The sequence below is a fragment of the Eleginops maclovinus genome, chromosome 7 (assembly GCF_036324505.1).
Source record: "Eleginops maclovinus isolate JMC-PN-2008 ecotype Puerto Natales chromosome 7, JC_Emac_rtc_rv5, whole genome shotgun sequence".
In the NCBI taxonomy this organism is placed as follows: Eukaryota; Metazoa; Chordata; class Actinopteri; order Perciformes; family Eleginopidae; genus Eleginops; species Eleginops maclovinus.
In genome coordinates this window covers 15,308,018-15,331,062 of record NC_086355.1, presented here as the reverse complement: position 1 = coordinate 15,331,062, position 23,045 = coordinate 15,308,018, and the positions used below count along the sequence as shown (strand labels likewise).

The window sequence follows — 23,045 nt, the reverse complement described above, 5'->3', positions numbered from 1 at the left end:
CCACACCTCTGACCCCCAGCCCTGAAATGTCAGGAGATTACCAGCAGCGGAGATGACGGGATGACATGTCAGCCACACGAGGTGTTTGGAAATTGAAAAATTAATGACGGACATGTCTGCATTTAACACTCTTCAAATAGTTTTGTTCAAAAGTAATATCACTTTGAGGGAGTCTCAGAAATAATCAGCAGTTGGGCTGGCGGTAGACTCGAATGCTTTATTTGTGATGTTGACATTTGAAATTAATTCAACATTTAAATGATGTGCTGCTGTTTCCTCTTTTTATTTTATTTTGAATGGTGACGGTGCAAGATACAGTTTAGGCTACACCAATATGATTAGTATTATATCAACACGTTAGAGCAAAGCCTTAAAAAAACATGGTTAAAATGTCACATCTATAAAGCCCCTGATGTCCCTAAAGCAGGAATAGAATAGAATATGGATACATTATGCACGTAGGAACATGTAATGCTCTCTGAACAATGAAAATATATATATACAGCCCCGGAAAAAAACCCTCCACATTTTTCTTAAATCTTTATCTCTATATGTATGGCAGCCATTCCAGTGTCTGTTGAATTCCAACACAGAGAAAACTTGTCAGGAGTTTATAGAATACAATACAAATTATGTATAAATTTTTTTTTTTATCATGTAACTCAAAGACATACCTATATATAGTAGAACCGGAGAGACTGATAATGCTGCAATGGTCTATATTCTTTGTCTGACTTGGTTTATCTTTTAAAACTTCTCACATTATTCTGTATAATTAACTGATGACAAGTGTTAAAGATCATTGAGCCTATACATATTGACAATTTTATCGTGGTGCAAATAAATCTAAAAAAATATGTTATGTTTATCATATATTTCCAGAGTACTCTGGTTTTTTGGGGGGTGAATGCAGTTTAAATAAGTTGCCTTGCGCTCTACAAATTTGGCATCATGTGTTGCTGCAACATTGTTTTGGACTTATTTTCTTTCAATAGATGATGCAATAAGAGATGTGTTATTCTAACATCATTATTACATCTGTGTCGTCATTATGTCATCTCATTTTGTTTTAGTGAATCAGGTCGTCTCCGTTTAAAACATAGATCTGAGATCAAAAACATAATTCAGAAAGACAATTGATTCATTTCCCAAAAGCTGCCTGTTTGACATAAAGTGATTTTTTAATTAATTAACATGTTGCAGAAACATTGTGTTTGACTGCACGGATTGAAGCAACTGCTAATAACTAAGCCCTATGATAACCATCAGGTGTTGCATCATGTATTCAGTGTTTATTGATGTAACCGCTTCAGTATATTCTGATAAAACATTGAATATCATCTCTCTGTGTAATGAATTAAAGTCTGAGGAACTTAATGTTTGTACAACAGGCAGCTGCAGTGTATGATGTACTTGTACGATCACTTGTTACAGTTAAGACATTGTAAGCTACATTTTATTTTAGAACTTATTGAGGATTCATTTTGTCGGTAAGTACTGATACTAATTATCTTCTCCCTCTCTGTGTTCCCTCCCTGCCTTCCTTGATTCCTCCTGTTTCGACACTTCTGATACTCGATCAGGTAAGACATTCTTCTCACAGCTCCACTGGCACTGAACAGCTTGCATATTTATCAAGCTCTGCTGTATGTGTTTTTTGTGTTTTTTTTTACACATTCTCTCACAGCTCTGATGGAAATGAGTCTCATGAATATGCATGCGATTTCTCCGAGCTTTCTGCCCTAAAGCTCGCTGTCGTTCCTCCCTGTTCCTCTCTCTCTGTCATTGCCTCTATCTCAGTCGTTCACTCAGTCAGACACATTGGATGCAGGGAGCCTGACGTGAAGTCATGAAAGTACATCATGGATGATATTCACACAGAATATTCAATGTGAAGATGAAAGTTTATACGTCATTGTACAATCGTCTGAGGGCAGATTGAAGATAACTTTGTGTTTGTGCGTGTGCACGAACAATTATAATTCAATGTGACAGGTTGTCTCGGCTCTCAGAGGGGGCTGCTGTTATTATGTGTTCTCCACGGTCCTTTGTAGTATCATATGCATATTTGTATTATTTAAAAACATAGCCTCTTATGTAATGCGTATGTGTGTCAATCTGTACAGTGTAATAGGTATATCCTTTATTCGTTTGTCTACGAAAAGGACTTTAGTCAAGTATAATCAGAAGCACACACCAGATTGAGAATACTTCTGTGCAGTATAGTGGGTTGCAGTAACACAGCCGAGATGAAGTACTGAGAGGAAGGAGAAAAAATGGTCATAGATTTTTTGGGGAATATAAGAACTGTTTGATACCTTTTAGTATACATTTTACAGAATCGAAACAATGGTAATATTGGTGAACCGTCCTTGTAAGTCTTATCCAAATGGTATCTTCTTCAGCGTTTATGAGAACAGGTGAGAAAACGTTTTTGCAGGGGAACAAGGGTTTAATGTTGTAATGCTCATTCTGTCCGCTAGAGGAAAAAGTACACCGCTGCCCTGAGTTCTCATTAGTTAGGCGTTCATGTTTTTCTACCCAAAATAAAGACAGTCATTTTACATATATTGCTTACACACTTGTGTTTAACTTGTATGCAGACTTAAAAGTCCCTGGAAGAAAACATAAACACTGGTATCGGTGTGGAAGATTTTTTCGGCTGTTAACACAAATGGAGGAAAAATTGGAAATTATAATGGCAACACTTCTTATTCACCTGGCAAATTTCTAACTTTTTCTATCTGTGGTACAGAAGAATAAACACTGTAAGGAACTTTTTTTAGACGATCATTTAAAAAAGAATTTCCACCTATTCCGAAGTCATAAATATAGGAGAAAAAGCACCTTTTTTTCTCACTTGCCTCTCAGGTCTTCCCTTAAAAACTATACTTTGAATTAATTGATGCTTATGGGAGTCCAGGGAGAAACCCCCTCTTAGCAAGCTATGGAAGGTATTAGTATAGGATTATTATTGTAATTATTACTGAGCAGTAATAATCGTATTAGACTTGAGTAGTTTCTGAAAAAATCACAATGTTGTACAAGACTGAATTCAAAGGGTTGATTCACAGCCTGATCCATCAGTGAGGTATAAAATGTTGTTGCTTTATCCAACCCATAACAAAAACACTTTCAATAAAAGGTTAAAAAAGCATCGCATTAACATACAAGTGTGAAAAATCACATCAAGCTGACCAAGCTTCCAGCTGTCAGCAGCGCTCCAACACACACATGATTCACACTGATCGCTGGGTTCAGTGCTCATGCTCACTGACCCATTCGTTTCAATAAAAACAAACACACTCTGTGAAGTGGCTTTTGCCATATGGTGCTACAAGAGAAAGTGTGTGTGTGTTAGTGTGTAGATATGTCAAACTGTGAGGGATTTTTAATGAATAGATTTGACTGTTCTGTTGTCCACTGTGGCTCTGAAGTAGTGTTAATTATTTTTTTAGATCTGATTGATTAGAAAAATGTTCAGCCGCGTTTCTTAAATTACAATGTGATAACTCTTTTATGTCATCCAAAATCCGTACATTGATTGTAACGTGATGTGTTACAGATAAAAGCAGTAAATATCCATATTTTACAGCCATTTTCTTTTTGCATACAAAATGCTTTAACACTTAACTGATTATAAAATAGCTGGCAATATCTTCAGCTCCGGAAAATATTAAGAGACCACTTCAGCTTTATCAGTTTCTCCGGTTTTATTATTTTTAGGTATGTTTTTGAGTTAAATACATGTTCTATACATATAGTATTCTATAAACTACTGACGAACAATGCAGCTCTACATCTGACTTTCCCTCTGTCTCTTTCCTACTGTGACATATTTTGCCTGCTAATTTAGGTTTATTTCTGCCAGCCTGCCGTCTGTTGAGTTGCTCCAGAGGTATCTCAGAAACGACTGGACAAATAACAAAGCATTTGGTGTAATCTCCAAAGCACAATTCCTTATTATCTCTGAAAATATCAACATCTGAAGGCAGATTGTCCATGACATTTTACTGCACATCATCCCAGAGGATGATCCTGTTTTACTCGGGAGCTTTGGTTTGAGATTACCAAGAGAAAGGGAGGGAAAGAGGAGGATGAGGGAGAGGAGAGTATAGGGGAGTGTTGAGCTGGAGCTAAGTCGGAGTGATGTGCTGAGAAAGTGAGGAAAGAGAGGAGACACGGAGGAGGAGGAACGAGGGAGTGATGGAGAGGTTAAGACAAGGTTGAGATGAATGAACTCCTGGTAGCTGCCGGCTAGACTTGTGTGTGTGTGTGTGTGTGTGTGTGTGTGTGTGTGTGTGTGTGTGTGTGTGTGTGTGTGTGTGTGTGTGTGTGTGTGTGTGTGTGTGTGTGTGTGTGTGTGTGTGTGTGTGTGTGTGTGTGTGTGTGTGTGTGTGTGTGTGTGTGTGTGTGTGTGTGTGTGTAAGTTTATACACACTGAGTGGTGTTGTGTTTCTCGTCTTCCTACTTCTCAGAAACTGTTTGTTTGTGTGTCAATTTGTCTGTCTGTGTGTGTGTGTGTGTGTGTGTGTGTGTCCATCCATCCATCCATTTCACTTGAGGTGTGTGTATTGTGTCATGAATTATAGATAGAAAGTGAATCAATAGTGCACTGAATAACTGCCAGACAGCCTGTGTGTGTGTGTGTGTGTGTGTGTGTGTGTGTGTGTGTGTGGGTGTGTGTGTGTGTTTGTGTGGATGTGTGTTTGTGTATGTGTGTGTGTGTCTTTTGTGTGTGGATATTATTTACTGGTACTCCCACTACATCTCTGGGAAGCATGTGTGTGTGATCGTGAGCATTTTAACATCATCTAAACATATTGGTTATACCTTCCTATCTTCGCAAGAGTGTGTGTGCATGTGTGTGTGTGTTTGTGTTGTACTTGAGTGTCTGCCCTAATAAAACTGTGCAGCAAGATCGAATGCCGCTCTCACAGCATAGGGGAAAAAGAGCACTGCAGATTTACTATGCTATTACCACACACACAAACTCTCTCACACTCACCCCTTGAGGAAAAAAGTTGTAATGGCCCAGCACCCCTCCAAGGACGGGCGAGCCAGGAGAAGAGCAAGCAGAGTAATCACAGTTAAAGAGAGAGAGTGTGTGTCTGCAGGGAGGTGAATAGATGGACTACAGGGGACAGAAAATGGTTTGGTGCTGTGAAAATGGATGAGGATATGAGCGGAGTGGAACATCCTGTCCCATCCAACATCCTTCACACACACACACTGACTGTGGAGTGTTAGTGTTGCAGAGCAGTATAGTTGACAGATGAGTGAATCCAGGCTACGGAGGTTATTCCAGTACTCCAAACAACACCATTTAGCCCCTTTAATTCCTTCAATTTCCTTCAAAGCTCACTTAACCTGAAGCTCCTCCACGTCCTCGGCACAGTATGCAAATGCTGCCTTTTGATGTGACACCTCCAAAATTGAGTCTCAGTTTTCAAAAGACGGTACACACATTATGGTGATACTCATAAGTTTCATTTTATTTAAAAAAAAAAACGTTTCATTTCTGTTTTATCGGGTAACATTTTTCACCTACTTTATTTAATTCTCTTTTAGAAAATACTCCGATTTACAATACTAAACATGTGTGGCTATACTGAAAAGATGTATTGTGCACATATTGACAAAATACTGTATCTATGTACAAACCACTGGCTTAAAGTGGAAACACTATGAAGACATTGGGTCAATAATTAAGCATTACAAAAACAATTCCATTAAGCATTCAGTTTAACAGTTTAGGAAAATAATAGTACATATGTTTTAAAGTAATCAAACAAAAAACCTTTGTTTCACTTTCAAATAAAAATACGACAACTTGTTCGATGGAGGGAGATGATGAGACATTGGAGCTGTATGACGCAGCAGGGCGATGATGTTGCTCCCTGGAAACAAGTACAGCTCCACTCTACGAGCTAATGAACCAGAGACAGCGAACACCTATATGAGAAATAATCCTCCCTCTTTGGATACTTATCCTCCCAAGGTAATGAGACTCGCTTCTCGAGGCTGGACACTATTCTTACAGTAAACACACTGTGCACCACTCTATCCCCACAGCGTGTTGACATGTTGCAATTTCTAAATAAAAACCAGTAGACAAGCTATTGGCTAGGAAAAAAATGTGTTGTATTTGTAATTCTTTAAGTGGTCATAGAGTTCAATCAATTTTGTTTGAATCTTTTCTATTCATGGTTGATGATCAATATACGAGGCTGAAAACAAAATCTAAATTTGCATTCCTAAAAGACATATATGTAACTTTCTTCCTCTATGGTATACAGGTGACTTGGCTTGTGTTACAATACAATACACCAGAAAAAAACAATGTTTATTTCATAACTGTGAACTGTAGGAACTAGGAAATAACCTTTGATATGAACAGCCATAATTTCTTCCACCATCAGATATATATCTTCTTCCCTCAGAGGAATAGCAACAGAAATTATGCAGTTTTATAAAATGCTAGTTAAGGGCAGGGAGTTACTGTGACTCCTCTCCCCACCAGAGGAAACCACAGGACCTTATTGCTAATACAAATCAGCAGCGTCAATTTTAATCTGAAATCCACCATTGTTTAAGCAAGAAAACAACTGTACATTAAATAATGAGAGTTGCATACAATGACTACAAAGAAATAGACAAAGGACCAAACAAAGGGTTGGGTCTTTCAGTCAGGGGATATTTACTGCGGCCGGGATTTGCTCAACACATTTTCTTTCATTGGTGAACCCAGTGCTGTGGCCACCGAGCAATAAAGCCTCAATCTGCTCCAATAAAGCCAGAGCCTAAACAACAGCCACCACCACTTCACACTCCATGAAGTTCCTCCTTCTGGTTCACAGTGTTCTCCATTCTCGCTTACAAACAAATAAATAGATTTAAATGTATATCTGTGTTCACAGTATTATTTATCATTCTTTGTTATTAGTCTAGATTTGTCCTTTTAATACTCAACCTGCCTGTGAGGATTGGTGCTTACTTAATAACTTCTGGTAAAGACATTTGCTCTCCTGACCTGGTGACACGACATTAAGGCAACGTAATGCCAAGTGTCTCAGTGGAGGTCAAGCTTTTGGTCATTGTTTCCTTTCTGCTACATGACGTTTTTTTAACCTAGATTCTTATCTCTAAGGCAAGGCAAGTTTATATAGTAACTTTCAACACACGGCAATTCAAAGTGCTTTACAAAAAGACATTTAGAAACAAATGCAACAGAAACACATTATAAATGCCATTTAAAAACAGGCATTAAAAAGCAAAGTTAATAAAATAAACACAACAGGTATAAAATACATGAATAAAAGCCACTCTGCAGTGTGACATATAAACAGCTCAATCAAAAGCAGCGGCAAAAAGATACGTCTTCAGTCTGGATTTAAAAATAGTAAGAGTTGTAGCAGACCTGCAGGATTCTGGGAGTTTATTCCAGATAGTTGGGGCATAATAGTTAAATGCTGCTTCTCCATGTTTAGTTCTGACTCTGGGAACAGAGAGTGGACCCGTCCCAAAAGAGTACTAAGTTTGCTGTTTTTCAGAGCACTGATGATGTTCTCCAGCTCACTTAATATTTTCTGTTTAGCTTAGCAGTGTATAATTGAAATGAAGTTAGTGGACTATATGGAGATTGAGGGCCAATGAGATTACAAAGGAGCCACAGTCCTTAGAGAAATTGCTTTCAGAAAGGTAGACCAAGCTTTAAACTTAAGGCGAGCTTTATCAAACATCAATCGCAGCCAGGTCGTCTAAGTATTACGCTTCCATATATCTAAGTCGTAGTGGATAATATATTTGATCTCATTTTATGCTGTTTTTATTTTGCAATTTTTATGATGAGCTTTGTTGCTCTGATGTGAGCAATGTATAGTAATAGAGTTTGCAATACCCAGGTACTGTTTGTCCCTTTTGTTTATATCAGTTTAGCTTCAGTAGCATCCTGCTCTAAAAAGCTGTCACATTGAGCACAAAAAAAGTTGTACAGCTATTTGTTTTAACAAGACTAGGGGTCTAAAGCCTTTCATCTCTGGGCTGCGTTGATATTTGCAACAAATTGCATGGAAATGCACAACCTAGTTTTGGAAATATTTCAGACCGCACAAAGTGGTGGACTGAGTGACAGGCTGTTAGTTTGGCTAAAAAAAAGCAGCAGCACTTTTGGTATATCTCTCTAACATGCATTTTGTGATAAACTACATAATGGAAATTATACGCCCTTTGAGTCACATAAAAATAAATTAAATGGCTGCCTCTAAGTAATATAGGTAAATATAGGTAATAAAAATAAATAAAATCAGTCCTTCAAAGCTTTTACCTTTATATTTGGGGCCACAGTGGATTTGCTACATTAGGATTGTGGCCCTCGTGTGTAACATTTATTCTTCCAAAGGGGACAACAACAACTGTCTGAGCTACAGAGATGTCAAGTTAACCTAAAGTGCTTATTAGAGCCAATGTTGTATTTGATTTACTGGTATAAGGCTATAGATACTTACACACATTCAGGTTGATTTATTCAGACGGAAACATATTAGTTGAATGTATCCTCAGGAGAAGCATAAGGTTTTTGCTGATTGCAATGGCATGACATTAAAAACAGATATTTTTTTTACGGAATGAGCAATATAAAACATCTTCCACTCAAAACTATTTGAGGTAGATTTTTTTTTGTTGCTCTTTTTCAGTCTTACATGACTTTTCATTCACTTAACTTTTTCATTATGTAGCTTTTAACGATTTGAATGACTTCAGAAAATGTGTCAGTATTAAACGGTAAAAGGAGGAAAAATTGTGTCATAGGCTTTTCTATTATACGGATCAATATTAGCGTCATTGGTCTTCTGCTGGTGCTTGCAGCATTAGTCAAAATGTCAACACCTGTGTACAAATGTACTCTTGGGGTTTCGGATTTTTGATGCTGTCTCATATAATAGATTAATTCATTGCTTGATGTTTCAGCAAATTGTTCTAGCTAGCAGAAGAGACTTGTTAACGCCTACCTTCGCAGAGCTAAAGGTGGCTGGTAGTTATTGATTTAATAAATTCAGCTTGTATGTGAGTGTGTGGCATACAGTCTCTAATCCTGTTACTGTATAAAGGTGTTTTTGTGTGTGTGTGTGTGTGTGTGTGTGTGTGTGTGTGTGTGTGTGTGTGTGTGTGTGTGTGTGTGTGTGTGTGTGTGTGTGTGTGTGTGTGTGTGTGTGTGTGTGTGTCTTTATATGTGCCTGAAAAGTACATTTTGTATGTCCTAAAGATGCTGATTATGTAGAAGTCTATGAGAAGACGAACCCCCCCTTAACAAATGTATTATTCGAGTACACATTTTCCTTATAAGGTAATAGTCTCAATTTTCTACAGTTCAATGAAATAAATATACTATGAAGTGAAGTGAAGTAGACGATATGTAAGTGATTTTTTTCTTCAGTAAAACACTAAGAAAGCTCAGATTTTGGCAAATGAATAATAAATATTTACATTAATAATGTCAGGTATGGTAGTTGGTGAATCAACAAGTATGATGCACTGAAGGTTGGCTTTAAATGCTTTGAGAGCACAATAGCTTGTAACTGAAATTATAATTTTCTGAAATTTGTGATGGCATTTTATTATGCCGTTATTTTTTGTGACTTCTTGTCATTATTTTCATTTTAAAACATGGCTTTATTCCCTGACTCAAGGTATCCATTTTTCTATCACTACTGATTCTCAGGTTAGCCCTTATGAAAGGTCCACAGAGACCAACATGTCAGCCTGTCAACCACACATGGTCAGCCCCTGTGTGTGTGTGTGTGTGTGTGTGTGTGTGTGTGTGTGTGTGTGTGTGTGTGTGTGTGTGTGTGTGTGTGTGTGTGTGTGTGTGTGTGTGCGTGCGCGCGCGTGCGCGCGTGCGTGCGTGCGTGCGTGCGTGCGTGTGTGATGGAGACCTTGTTGAATGGAGCAGTAAGTTCCATGTTGGACAAGTCACCTCCCTGTACCTTATGGATACAGCAGACAGACAAACACACACACACACACACACACACACACACACACACACACACACACACACACACACACACACACACACACACACACACACACACACACACACACCAGAGCAGATGGGAGTCTCGGTGATGGAGGGACTTGTGTGTTTGTGTGTATGTCCCTTAGGGCAGGGCACACATGCACACACACTATCACACTCCTTCTGTCCATTCCAGAAATCCACAAACCCTAATTACTGCACCACAGGGGTGAGAGAGCACCCTGAATAAGAACTGTGTGTGTGTGTGTGTGTGTGTGTGTGTGTGTGTGTGTGTGTGTGTGTGTGTGTGTGTGTGTGTGTGTGTGTGTGTGTGTGTGTGTGTGTGTGTGTGTGTGTGTGTGTGTGTGTGTGTGTGTGTGTGGCTGATGGTAATAGTGTGCCATTGACAGGTACCACGGTGAAAAACCTTTGTCACACATGTAGAATACATCGATCCTGGCTAGCCCTGTGCCATTCACACCTTTTTTAACACATAAAATGACGTCTCTATAGAATCATTTATCGTCTTGCTATGGTGGCAGCACGGCATCAGGATATTGGTGAGTTTGATCAAATTGAAACCAAAAAAAGAAGAGGGTTGTCAGTAACAGCGCATAACCTGCTTCAGTGATGAATTTTAAAACGTTCAGGCAAATTGCTGCAGCAGCACCAATCTGGATAATCAAAATCTGTGTCTAGTCTACGCCATGATGAATTGTCTTCTCATTTTCATCAATCATTTGAAATGGAATAATGATGCTTATTCAAAACAATGAAAAAACAGTGGAACAAATTGACACCGATATGTTTTAAATGTCCCAGCTTTGTATTTAAGTCATCACATGCTGTTGATCGTGAAGGTAAAGCAGTTTTCCTGGATGTTCTTGCTGTACGGACTTAGATTAAAGCTGATTGTGTTGTGTATGCAGAGTGCAGTTACATCAGGGGGATTTCCGAGGAGATCGGTTTATCCTGCTCTGCAACAAAAAGAAAATATTCACCGAGAAGTGTGCTTAAAATATATCTCTAATTGCTTTATCCTCAGTATTTTATTCATAGGATGCTTTTTAATGGATATTGCATGCATTTTATTTCCCTGTAACATAAATCATTATTGCATTTGGCATTTATTACATTACTATTTTAAGAAGATGGCTCTCTTTTATAACCCAACACATGCAGTTTATTATTATTAGTATTATTATTAGTATTAATAATAATAATAATAATACTACATTATATTTCTACAGCACTTTTCTGGGACTCAATGGCAATGAATGGATGGGGCGGGCTATGAGTAGAGTTTTGAGGCGGGACTGGAATACTGTGAGGGTGTTCATGTTGGAGTTTTTATTCTGGCAGAAGAAGTGTTACATAAATGTACAAGCTCCTGGCAAGTTTTCAGAGTGAACTTAACAGTGACTCTGGGTCTTTTTCAAACATGACGTCCATAAGATAACTTGCCTGAACATTTATGGAGTAAAGTAAATGTTTTTACAACGCTATAAAGAGACCAGCACTGCCATAGACTGTGAAGTAGCTCTGCAATAGAGCCAAAGAGGGAGAAAAGAAACGAGTCAAGGGAAGGGAAAAGGAAGTGGAAATGTTCCTTCATTGTTCTTGTCTTTTAAGTATTTTCTTTACTTCCATTCAAGGTCGAATTGTTTAATTTGATCTGAGAAGTGGCAGTGAGTAATCGAGGAATGAATCAAATAGTAATCTTAAAGAAAGTGTTTTCATTCCAAACTTTTCATGAGTTCATGTGTACGTTTGGCACAGAGTGATATCAGTATTGGTGCACAACACGTTTTTCTAGCTTAAAAGATAAATGAGAGTCAGAGGAGAACTTTCCTGCCGTGCTGATTTGCAGATCACATCATGGTGTGTTACAGATGCCTCCAGCAACAGAGCTCTTGTGATGGATTTTGTCTCGACAGAAATAAATAATTTCAAAAAATGAAATTGGCCCGCTGTTTAGATTCAGGTGGGATCTTCTCCAACAGTTGGACCCTCTTGCCCCCTGGCTCAATTTGTACAGAGAGTCACCTGCCCCTAGCTCCAGCTGCTGCCCTCTGAAGAGAGAGCTCAGCCACCTCCTTCCTCCCAACGTGGAGCATCAAACCCAGCCAGCAGTTACCTAATGAAGCCCTCCAGCAGCCTCCAGGAGGTCGCCCCAGTCTGCTGGCCTAGGGGAAGGAAACAAAAGTGGAATAAAAGTGAGAAGGAGGAACTGCAGCTATCCACTTTATGTCACATATAAAATGGAGCATTTGAACATAACCTAGACAGCAATTACATTTCTTACCACAATGTAATTGGGATAACACATTGTTAATATATAAATGTCATTTTTGTGACACCAGGTTATCAACGATAGAACCGCAAACCATACGGTCACAAGTCTCTTCTCTGCTGTCTCTCACTTTGTCACTTTTTTTCCTTTTCCTTTCCTCTTCCTCGTATTCCTTTGGGGCAGCAGTTTGTTCCATCATGATAATGACCCTTGGCATAAAGTCAGGTCCACAAAGAAATGTTTTTTGTACAGATTGGTCTGAAAATTGACAGCACAAAGTCCTGACCTCCTCTCCAACACCTTTGGGAGGCATTGGAACAATGACTCTGGCCTTTTTACCCGACATGAGCGCCTCACCTCTCTCTATTGGATTAATGAGAGCAAATCCCTGCAGCCTGGTGTCAAAATCTTGTGGAAAGCCTGAAACCAGAATAATTCAGGGTAAAACAGCAGCACAGTCAGGGTTTTAAATGTTCAACAATGACCTTATGCATGGTCACCTAATGCATTTTGGACGAATGTGCTATTCCACCTCAAGGAAGCTTCTAAGACGAACATATTTTAGAGGGTTGGAGACTTATTCTAGCCAGATGTTTAAAAGCTGGAACTGCATCCATCCCCACGTATTACTACGTCAGGAAGTCTTTGGAAGGAGCACTGGTGAGAGAGCATTGATCCGTGTGGGAATGTGTGAGTTAAGTGATATGATACACCTTTTGTGTTAGATGGGTTTCTGAATAATTGTGAACTTGTTTACTATTAATTGTTGTACGAGTGATTACTGTAGAAATAGTATTTGATAGTAGCATTAGTCACAGCAGCAAGTTCTGTGTATTTTCAGTTGTTTGTGTGTGTAAGTATGTGTGTGTGCGTTTCTTTATGTTGCATCACCACTGATCTCAACAGTCACACCGTGGAGCCTCGGGCTGCTCTCTTCAGCGTAGCGTCTGGGGAGAATCAGCCTGTAAGCGAGTGTCTAAAAAGAGAGTGTATGTGTGTATCTGTGTCTGTGTGTGTGTGCATAGTCAACAACTTCTCTGGGAAGAAGAGAAGTTGTTTTCTCTTTTATGCTTTCCTCTGTTACACACTGCTGTTTGTTTTCCTGGATCGTCTTTAAGATAAACTCCCTTTTTAATACCTGTCTCCTTCAAATACCTGTTCAGTTTATTAAGTGTGTGCTGAGGTGTTGTTTGTTTGGGTGTGTGTGGCGAGGAATGTGAATATAGGTGTGATGATAAATATCGCTGTGTCACTGGGTGTATAGAAATGTAGCTTTTGTGTCATCTACAGGTCAAACAACTATATTAACTTGTCAATCCGGGCCTCATATAAGAAATCTCACCACATTTTATATAATGAATTTCATCCACTTGAATTCCTAATTGACACCCACTCTCCTCAGTTATTGCCTGACAGGCTTTGTCCACACCAACACCGGGGCGTGGGTTGGCGCCGCTGCTAATGGCAATCAGTGCTCGTTTCTGATTTATCAACGGTGCTCAGATTGAGTTTACAAGTGCAACTGAAGGTGGACACTACGGCTGTCACAGGAAATCCCCAAACAATTATTGATTTCACCACTGGAAAGCCAATGAGGAAAGACAGGGAAGGAGAGCTGTGGTTACAAGCAAGCTTATTTTTTGGGGAAAAGGATGTCACAATTGCTGAGATTACCAAATACTTTTTCTAATAATGATGGATGCAGATCCTGGAGCAGGTTGTGTGCCCGTGTGACGTGATCGGTTTGGATGACTCACTCAGTCCGCAGTCCGAATGCTCATCTCTGAGAGACAGACATGAGAGACGGGTATTCTGGCGAGCAGCAGTAGCACAAAGGAAGCGAAACATCAATCATTTAAAATCATTTGAACATTTTATTAAAGCGTAATAAGTTAAAAAGTAATAACTTTTATAAGAATAGCCCATGAGAATCCTTTTTAAATGACTTTGTTTCTGGGTTTTTATTTTTATTTGTTTTGGCATTTTTAAATGCATTTTCGTATTTATTTTTGTAAGCCAAGGATATTTTGTAATTATTTGTGTTTGCATTTCAGAATGGTTTTTTTTAGAATCAAGATTTTTTTAAATCTTTCTTCCGAATCATTTAATTAACCAATATTTTGTATTTATTCATTTCCGTTAGTATTTCAGTTTTTAATTCTTTAAAACCGAGAATAAAATATTGTTGAGCATAAAATGTCCTTATATGTAATTTGAAAATTGCAAAAAAGAGGTGCTTGCCAAAAACATGTTTAATGTAACTTGTAACCCCACAAATAGTTTGAATATGTTACTTCATGCTGCCCTTAGTTACGGTCGCTAAGCTGTGATTGGACAGATTATGTTAGGGAAGTTAACAGCTAACAGCGAAAGTGAAAATAACCCTACACTTGTTGTTAAAATAACTTTGACATGAAGTTATATCTAGTATATGACGTGCAATGTTACATTTCACTCATTTTCCACACCAGCCTGGCTTCACTAAAACATCATTTTGTGCAGGGTAAATCAGTCAATATGTGTATGTGTCTGTCCTTGACATGTGATAAAACACCACAAACCTGACTTTGATGGAACTCCGGGGAGTAATGCATCACAGCGCTCTGGCATTTAGAAAATGACTGTGTTTGGCCCAAGGTGGCAGCAGCAATTACCTGGCAAACATTTTAATAACCAGTCATATCTCACATGCTGCTGGGGAATAAAATGAAACTCGGAGCACTTACCCAACTACCCATGCTTTCCAAATTTGTCTCCAGGGCCAACAGTTTGCAACATATTGGATTTTTCAATGTATTGAGATGCGGCTATCTTTTTCCTTCTTCTCCAAATTAATTTACTGATCACTTCAAAAGTCACTGCTTCATTTTAATCCCTTTAAAAACATAAGGCTCAAACATAATAGTGAAGAGAAGAAAACAATGCAAATACAACATTATATTGTTTCATAACAGGCTTGGTTTGTTCCAGATTTGGTGGCACAAAAGACACATTTTCCAGCTCCTGAATAAAAAGAATATAATGAAACGTCTGTTCACTTTGAATTAAGGAAATGAACAACCCCAAAGTTTGCGAATCTGGCATCTTCCAACAGTGTGGGATCCATTACCCTTACAGCAACGCTCTTAACCCTAACCCAATGCAACTAACATTCTCTGTGCAAGGCTTTTAAGTAAAAATGGACCTGTCAGCTGAAGTTGAAGAGCTCCACAGAAGAACTTTATTTAGGGTGTATGGAGATGTAACTAGGTTGGATTTTTTCACAAATTAGGAAATTGTTTTGTCACAGCAGCATGTTTAAAAGCCATTACACATGAGTTAACATAAAAACAGGATCAACAGTAGAAAGTCTACAGTACATGTCTATATAATATGCTATAATAGACCAACCTAGTGTTAGAAAGATTAAAATATAGTAAACAATCTCGATCATTAAACTGTGCAGAGCAGTCTCAGTAGTTGGTATGAGGTAGAGTGTGAGCACAATATACAAATTGTTTAGGGTTAAAGCTGGGTTAAATTGCTGTTGGCAGGACAGATGTTGTGTATCGGTCCCTGTGACATAAGAGCTGAATCAGTCTGTTAGAGAAAAACCAGTGCTGTCTGTCCAGGAGCTGCTGGAGAGGATTTCCTGGTGTAGGGAGACCTAACTGATAGCTAATCTGCTCATCTGCTCAGCTCAGAGACATACAAAGAGTCTCATCAGCAGCTTGTGAGTATTCCTAACTTTATTGGCTTGTGCTATAAGCTCTGATCACACGTGTTATGGGGGATATATGACTTTTATTTATTTGGCTAACACTACGGGGATCAGTATCTTGCCCGAGCACCACTGACGCTCCAATAGGTCGAAACCATTGAACCCATTAGCCACAGCTGCCTCACAAAGGTTATTGTCTTTGCCCAACGAAAATGGAATTTTTCCATTACAGTTGTAAAATAGAGAAAATGTGTTGGTTTTGTTCTTTATTTTACTTTTTGAGAATGTTTTGACCACTCTGATAGTCAAAAAGTGAACACTACACAGAGCAACATGGTGCTCCTTGTGTTCGCTGCTGTGTTTTGATGCATGTTAGTCGATTGTTTGTTCAATAAGTGTCCGTCTATGTCTTTCAGAATATCCCAGCCCTGCCTTGCGGTAAAGCCCTTTACTCGTATGAAGGAAAGGAACCAGGCGATCTCCAATTCTCCAAGGGTGACATCATCATCCTGCGACGCAAGGTGGATGACAACTGGTACCATGGCGAGCTCAATGGTTGCCATGGTTTCTTGCCCGCTAGTTACATCCAGTTGCTGCGTCCCCTGAGTCAAACTCCACCCCAGGGCAAAGCCCTGTACGACTTTGAGGTCAAAGATAAAGACCAGGATAAAGACTGTCTGGCATTCAGCAAGGTAACACACACAAACACACACACACACACACACACACACACACACACACACATACACATACACATACACATACACACACACACACACACACACACACACACACACACACACACACACACACACGTGCTGTACACACACACTTCACTTTTATATGAAACACAGAGCAAATAAAACTCGAAGGGCACTTGGAGAGTGCAGACCTCTGCCAGCCAAGGCCTTCCCCATAAGTGAAAAATAATGGGTGTATGCTCCAAAATAAATTGGATTTTTCCTTGGCCCATGCTACACTCTTGCACAAAGTTTCATGAACCACAGGCCATTAGTTTCTGCTGAAAAACAAACAAACAATCCAGAACCATAACCTTCTTGGCAAGGGTAATAATGTGTAATATGGATGAATTAATGAAATGGCTAAATTAACAACAACATGAACAGTGTAGCAGAATCTCTTATCTTTAGTTTTACAGCAGGGGGGTTTGTTGTAGGACTTTAATAATGTTACCAATAATTTGGTTCATTTTGTCAGATGTTTAATTTAGTCTCACTTTATGTCTTGAGTCAGATGTCCTTCTTAGTTAAAAAAAAAAAAAATGTAATCCTGTTTTTCTTCAAATTCAAGTGTATTTCATGTCAATAGAAACTGTTAAAATGTTTTTGAGTCCCGGATCCTTTTGTTGTCATCATAGAAGACAACTTCAGTCGTGACATGGCACACAACATACAACAAATACATTGCTGCACAAAAGAAACATTACTTTTCATTGTCATAGCCGTGTGTGTGTGTGTGTGTGTGTGTGTGTGTGTGTGTGTGTGTGTGTGTGTGTGTGTGTGTGTGTGTGTGTGTGTGTGTGTGTGTGTGTGTGTGTGTGTGTTTGTTTGATTCAAGGTGGGAATGTGCATGTCATTGTAGTAGTTCTTTGCAGTGTGGCTGATGGAAATGAGCTTCTTCACACTTGTGTTAAAGTCACAAAGGCTTACATATTTGTTGACAAGAAATGAGTTGGTACTTGCTTTGTTTTGCCTTTGTCTTAACAATTTAACATTGTTTTATATCTGTAAGTCAGTGGGTCGGATATGAGGGTGGAGTAGACAAACAGTAGCAGCTGCTGCCTGCGAAACTCTTTGAATAACTGACAGTCTTATCTGAACATGAGTCTTTGACTGAAAACATTTTTAAAACTGACACTAGCATTTTTGGAATATGGATGCTTACATCAAATGTATGCTCATAGAAATTATTGTATTTTTTTAACCAATAAGTTTGGAAAAAATAAATCGAAAATGTGCCAGAAGAATAAGTTATGTAAACATGTACAACGCCATGAAAAACAACTGAGCCTCTGCTGTCCATCCCGTAGGACTTCTCATCGGTTGAGTCATACATTATGTTGTTCCACTGATGCTGAGTTTTTTTTATCTCAGGCTGACCTCAAAACAAATTCCACATACTCTGTTCACATTTCCATTTAAGTGAAGCAAAGCGATGTGATGCTTTTTTCTGGTTGCAAGTAATAATAATAAGTATATTTCCACTAGATATATGAACCTGCATGTATTTGTCTTCATGCATCCTGCTGGTTTTGTAGGACTTTGGGTCTCAGGTGTGAGAGGTAACATGTGAAACACTGGAAGGCATCTCAGCGAGGTGTAGTACATCATCATCACCCCAAGAGATGTGAAGTGAGAACTGGAAAGTGCAAGAAAGTATGCATATACCTTATGTCTGCTTGTTCTGACCAAGGCTGCTTTATAATTAGTACAGCACCATGCTCTGCTAATTAACAAGCATTGTTTCTCTCCTGCATCTGCTGAAGTTGATGGCTCTTAGGATTTGTGCTAATTATCCCCAAGTGTCACTGTCTCCAGGTCCCTTTTGGATTAGATCTCTTCCTGTTTTAAAAAAAGTATAGAAGTTGGATTGGGGGAAGATATTCTATAGATCATTTTAGTAGGTTCAAAATCGTTTCACACAGTATCACAAAAATGACACTTTCAAAGGGATGGACAAGATCAGAGAAGATACTCAGGGGCAAATTCACAAAAGGATTGTACAGCTTTTTCCACAGCAGTTACCCTACACACATTAGACATAAAGGTACTGTGTCACCAGCAACGATTGAAACACCCCCCTTACTGCTTTGCCTTGGTGCTCTTGTGCTTTATGCATGGATTTAATGAGCTGATATGTAGGTCTACATTTGACGCCAAATTGAGCCTCATTGCAGATACAGTCTTCAGATAGATGCTGGTAACTGAAGCACATTTGTAAGGGGTGTCATGCCAAGACAAGATCAGCGGCTGCAATCCTTTCTTTGTGAATTCCCCTGTCAGTTTTTTGTAAAGTATATATCCAGGTTGGGTTTGGTGTAAAAAAAGAAATTTGTATTCTGTATATTTTACTGTTCCGAAGAGCTTATCATTTTGTTCCTGCTGTTACACAGACTCATTTGTTTGAGGACTGAACGCTCCACACATCCACTCTGTCTCTGCCCTGTAATTGTGTGTCTGTGGAGGGAAGAAGATTACTACATTACAGTGAACAGTACATTTCAGTGTAGGTGTTGTAGGACTAATCACAGTAATGCAAAGGATAGACAGATACCTTGTCCCAAACTCACTCTGCTTACATCCTGATTAACAGATAATGACGAGACCTTCAGAGTTCACATCATTCTGAGTTCTGGGGCTAATCTAATCATCAGGTTCATGATTGAAGATTGCACAAAGTCATACACTCACACTGAGACGCGTGCCCCTGTGGTGCGCTGTGTGCGCGATGTCATGCAGAAACCAGGGTCTGTGAAAAAAAAAAATGCATGCAAGAGGTAATTTCTCAGTATGATTAATACACAACAGTCATTTACACGCAATATCACTGCCGTCCCTAATGGTCTAGCCATGACCTGCATGTGCATGGTAGAAGTAGAAGAGTAACTGAGGGAAAAGGAAGTGTGTGTGGCGGTGTTGAATGAAAAACATAATGTGTCTCCATGTGTGTCAGATATAATGTTGCTGAAAACATTATACGATTTTTAAAAAAGGCAACTGAAATGAAGTGAAACCAGTAGCGGCCTATCAATCTTAAAACACATCCATGCACGATTTGTAGTCAATGAGCTACAACTTGCAAAAAGCATTTGCCATCATTCCTGAGTCAAGCAATCCAACAGATGGACATAACAATGATGAGGAAAGTTTTGTTCACACATTGTAAGGATTCAATGGAAAATGTCAGACCAAGGTACAGAAATCCACTCGCAAAGCGTTTGAGATGCTTTGTTTGGCCAGTTTCTAATAAAATAATAATAAAAGTGTTCTCATAAATGATGAAGACAGAAAACCTGTTTCCTTATTAATCTATTTCTTTATTTTAATATAAAAAAATGGATTTGAACACATGTGGTGTACCTACAAAGTGTGTAGTCTCAATACTCATTTCCTCTTTCTCCAGGATGAGGTACTGACAGTAATCAGGCGAGTGGACGAGAACTGGGCAGAAGGCATGCTGGGAGACAAGATTGGCATCTTCCCCATTCTCTATGTGGAGGTAAACCCACAGACATTACACAGAAACACACACAAAACATGTATCAGGGTATTTCAGAAAAAGCTGTTAAAGCAACAGCACAACTCCTGCAGTACAGTCTTTTCAATCATCATAATACTATTTTTAAATGCAGAAAACACTTTCTTTCTTGGTTGAAAGTATATTCTGTGTACTTTGACAAACCAATGTAAATGTTTTGCTTGTATGGTTGGAAACGTTCCCAGTAGGCTGATAATATCAATTAAAAATCATATTTCGACATCAGTGGCTGGAGTTTGCTTGTTTATCTTCTTTTTGGTTCCACATGATGTTTCTGTCTGAGTATGTGATGTTGTGTTTTATATGTTTGACCACCTATCTGGAGGAATGCACCAGCTGCATATTAACATTTACCCTGGAATATAAATTGCGTTATACATGCTGTTTGAAACCAGGCAGAGGTGGAGGTTTTTTTTTAAGGGATTTCCTCTGAGTAAACGGATAAAACCCCCAACACCCGAAACATTTTACCGTCTTTCATAGTGCCATGCCTGTCAAGAGTGAAATATAGTTAACTTTTAATCCCTGTGCAACTGAAAAAAAAACCATGCACAATTTGTTCTGCATCAAATTTAAGGCTTTTAAGCCGTAGTAAAAAAGCAGTTTGTGGAAACTGGAAAGAAAGTGTGCTTCCTTACGTTTTCTGTTGTTAAGCTGTCTCTTTTCATCTCATCACCACAAAACTGAGTGTAAGCTAATGCTCCCGTGTCCCTGTTGTAAACAAATTATGAAACATTCAAAACAGATGCATGTTTGCAAAGCAATAAGACCCAATGCACATGTCTTGTAAATTGTGTATTCATGTACTGTAGCTTAGAGAAATTATTTTACGTAGAGACTAAAGAGAGACACTAATGGGATGACTTCTTCATGCTGCAAACATTATTTTCCTTTGATAGCCACATCCCCACAAATACTCGTAGAAAATCACTATTCTGCTCATCTATCAAGCTTCTCTTTCCTGTTTAGCCATCCGTTAATCATGCTGCCCTCTCAAAACACACCATCTCTCTCCCTGGGATGACAGCCTGAACAGGCCTGTCCTCTTCGCTACCCAATCATGTTGCTGAAATGAGCTATTTGACCAAACGGCTCTCTTAGGTGATGACTATTAAGCCGTATAGAAGGCTCGGAGAGGCAGGGACAAACACACACAGACACACAGGGTTTGCTATTAGATAGAGATGCATCAATTATTTAGAGCTTTCACTCTGACACAGTGGGGGTACAGGGGCATGTCGTCTGTGGGAGTGTGTGTATGTGTGTGTGCCCAGTGGGAGCTTAATGAGGGGGGCCCAGCTGGACTTCTGCTGATCTGTGTGGTGTGTGTATGTGTCGCTGGATATGAAGTACATGTTCTTGTCTTGATTTCCAACTGCTTCTGTTAGTATTCTGGATAAACAGACTTGAGATGGATTAGCTGATGATAGAGGTGCCACTGAAATGCTCATAAATGCATGGAGTTGTGTGAAGTTATTACTAGTCACTCTGAAGCAGGTGCTATTGTGCGGCTCTGTAGCGAAACACAGACTTTTGTAACTCTGAATAGATTTTACAGTGTCATCACTTCACCCTCTGTGATCAGGAGGTAAAAGGGATTTTTTTTTGTAGTCTTCCACAAATGTGCATCAACACTTATTTGATTGGCCAACACCTTTCATTGCTGATTGATGTTGCACTGACTTGTAAGCAAAAGCTTTGCCAAGTCGAACTGTTTTGCTGAAACAAGTTTCTTGGAGTTTCTTGGAGCCCTCTGCATCCGGACCGCCGCTGTGCCAACAAATGTCTCATTGAAGATACAAGTTGTGGTATTTTGCACAATGCTGATGTCAGTGCTAACACCTTTTCTTGGCTGTGCTCTTAGAAACATGATATTAGAAACAAATACACAAAGAGTATTGGTTTAACTTTGTCCTTGATTTGTGTTCAGCTATTATTGGGGAACATTTTTTAACAATATAACTTTATTGATTTAAATCAAAGACATTACTTTGCAAATTCAGGTTTTTTGTTTTTCCAACATAGGTTAGGACAAACAAACAAACTGTTTTTAAAAAGCTATTCTCAAATATATTGTGGTTAAATGGCCAAATGAGAGAGAAGTTATCCTCACTGTACATATGAAACAAATGATCAGGAATTAATTATATAAGCTGATTGCAGGAAATTAGGTACTGAATGCGATTTATTTTTTGGCAGTCACGGTTGGATTAGCTTTGAGTTTGTTTTTCTGCTGGTGTGAGTGTATTTGTGACTTGATCAGGGACATGTTTGGGTGGTTTGTTGAGTTGATACACCTGGTGTGGATTTATGCGATAAATAAACTACCAGAATGGAATATGGGTGGGTGTGCTGAGCGGGTTGGATTGTGTTGTATAAGTTGTCAGCTTGAGTTTGATTCGATGTGTTTGGGCACATGTGAGGTTGATTCATACAGATGGAAGAACAGGTTGACAGGTTTGTCATAAATGTGGGTCATGTAGTATAACCCATGTCAAGGACACCTCTGTCTCTTTGTTTTCCTTTCTTTCTCCCTCTTTCCCTTATGCATCTACCTGTCTCTGCGGCAGGAGGGAGTTGGCATACACCTGCCACTGGGTAGCGTGTGTGCATGCATGTATCTTGCTGGCTTGCCCTTTTCGCACTGCAGATATCAGCTCATCAGCTCAAGTCTCAGCGATACCTGGGGAGAGCACCCACCCTCCAAAAGACACACAGAACAGGAAGTACAGTTAGTTCAACATAAAATAAATGAC

At 39.1% G+C, this 23,045-nt stretch overlaps 1 protein-coding gene across 1 annotated transcript in view; it reads left to right on the top strand.

Moving 5' to 3' along the window:
* The window catches only part of LOC134866983 (E3 ubiquitin-protein ligase SH3RF3-like), a 93,070-nt gene that overhangs the window by 47,074 nt on the left and 22,951 nt on the right, over positions 1–23,045 (top strand). Inside the window, exons 2-3 of the mRNA XM_063887228.1 lie at positions 16,428–16,703; positions 20,155–20,250. Of these exons, the coding sequence (XP_063743298.1) occupies positions 16,428–16,703; positions 20,155–20,250 (372 nt within the window). The remainder of the gene's footprint in view (positions 1–16,427; positions 16,704–20,154; positions 20,251–23,045) is intronic.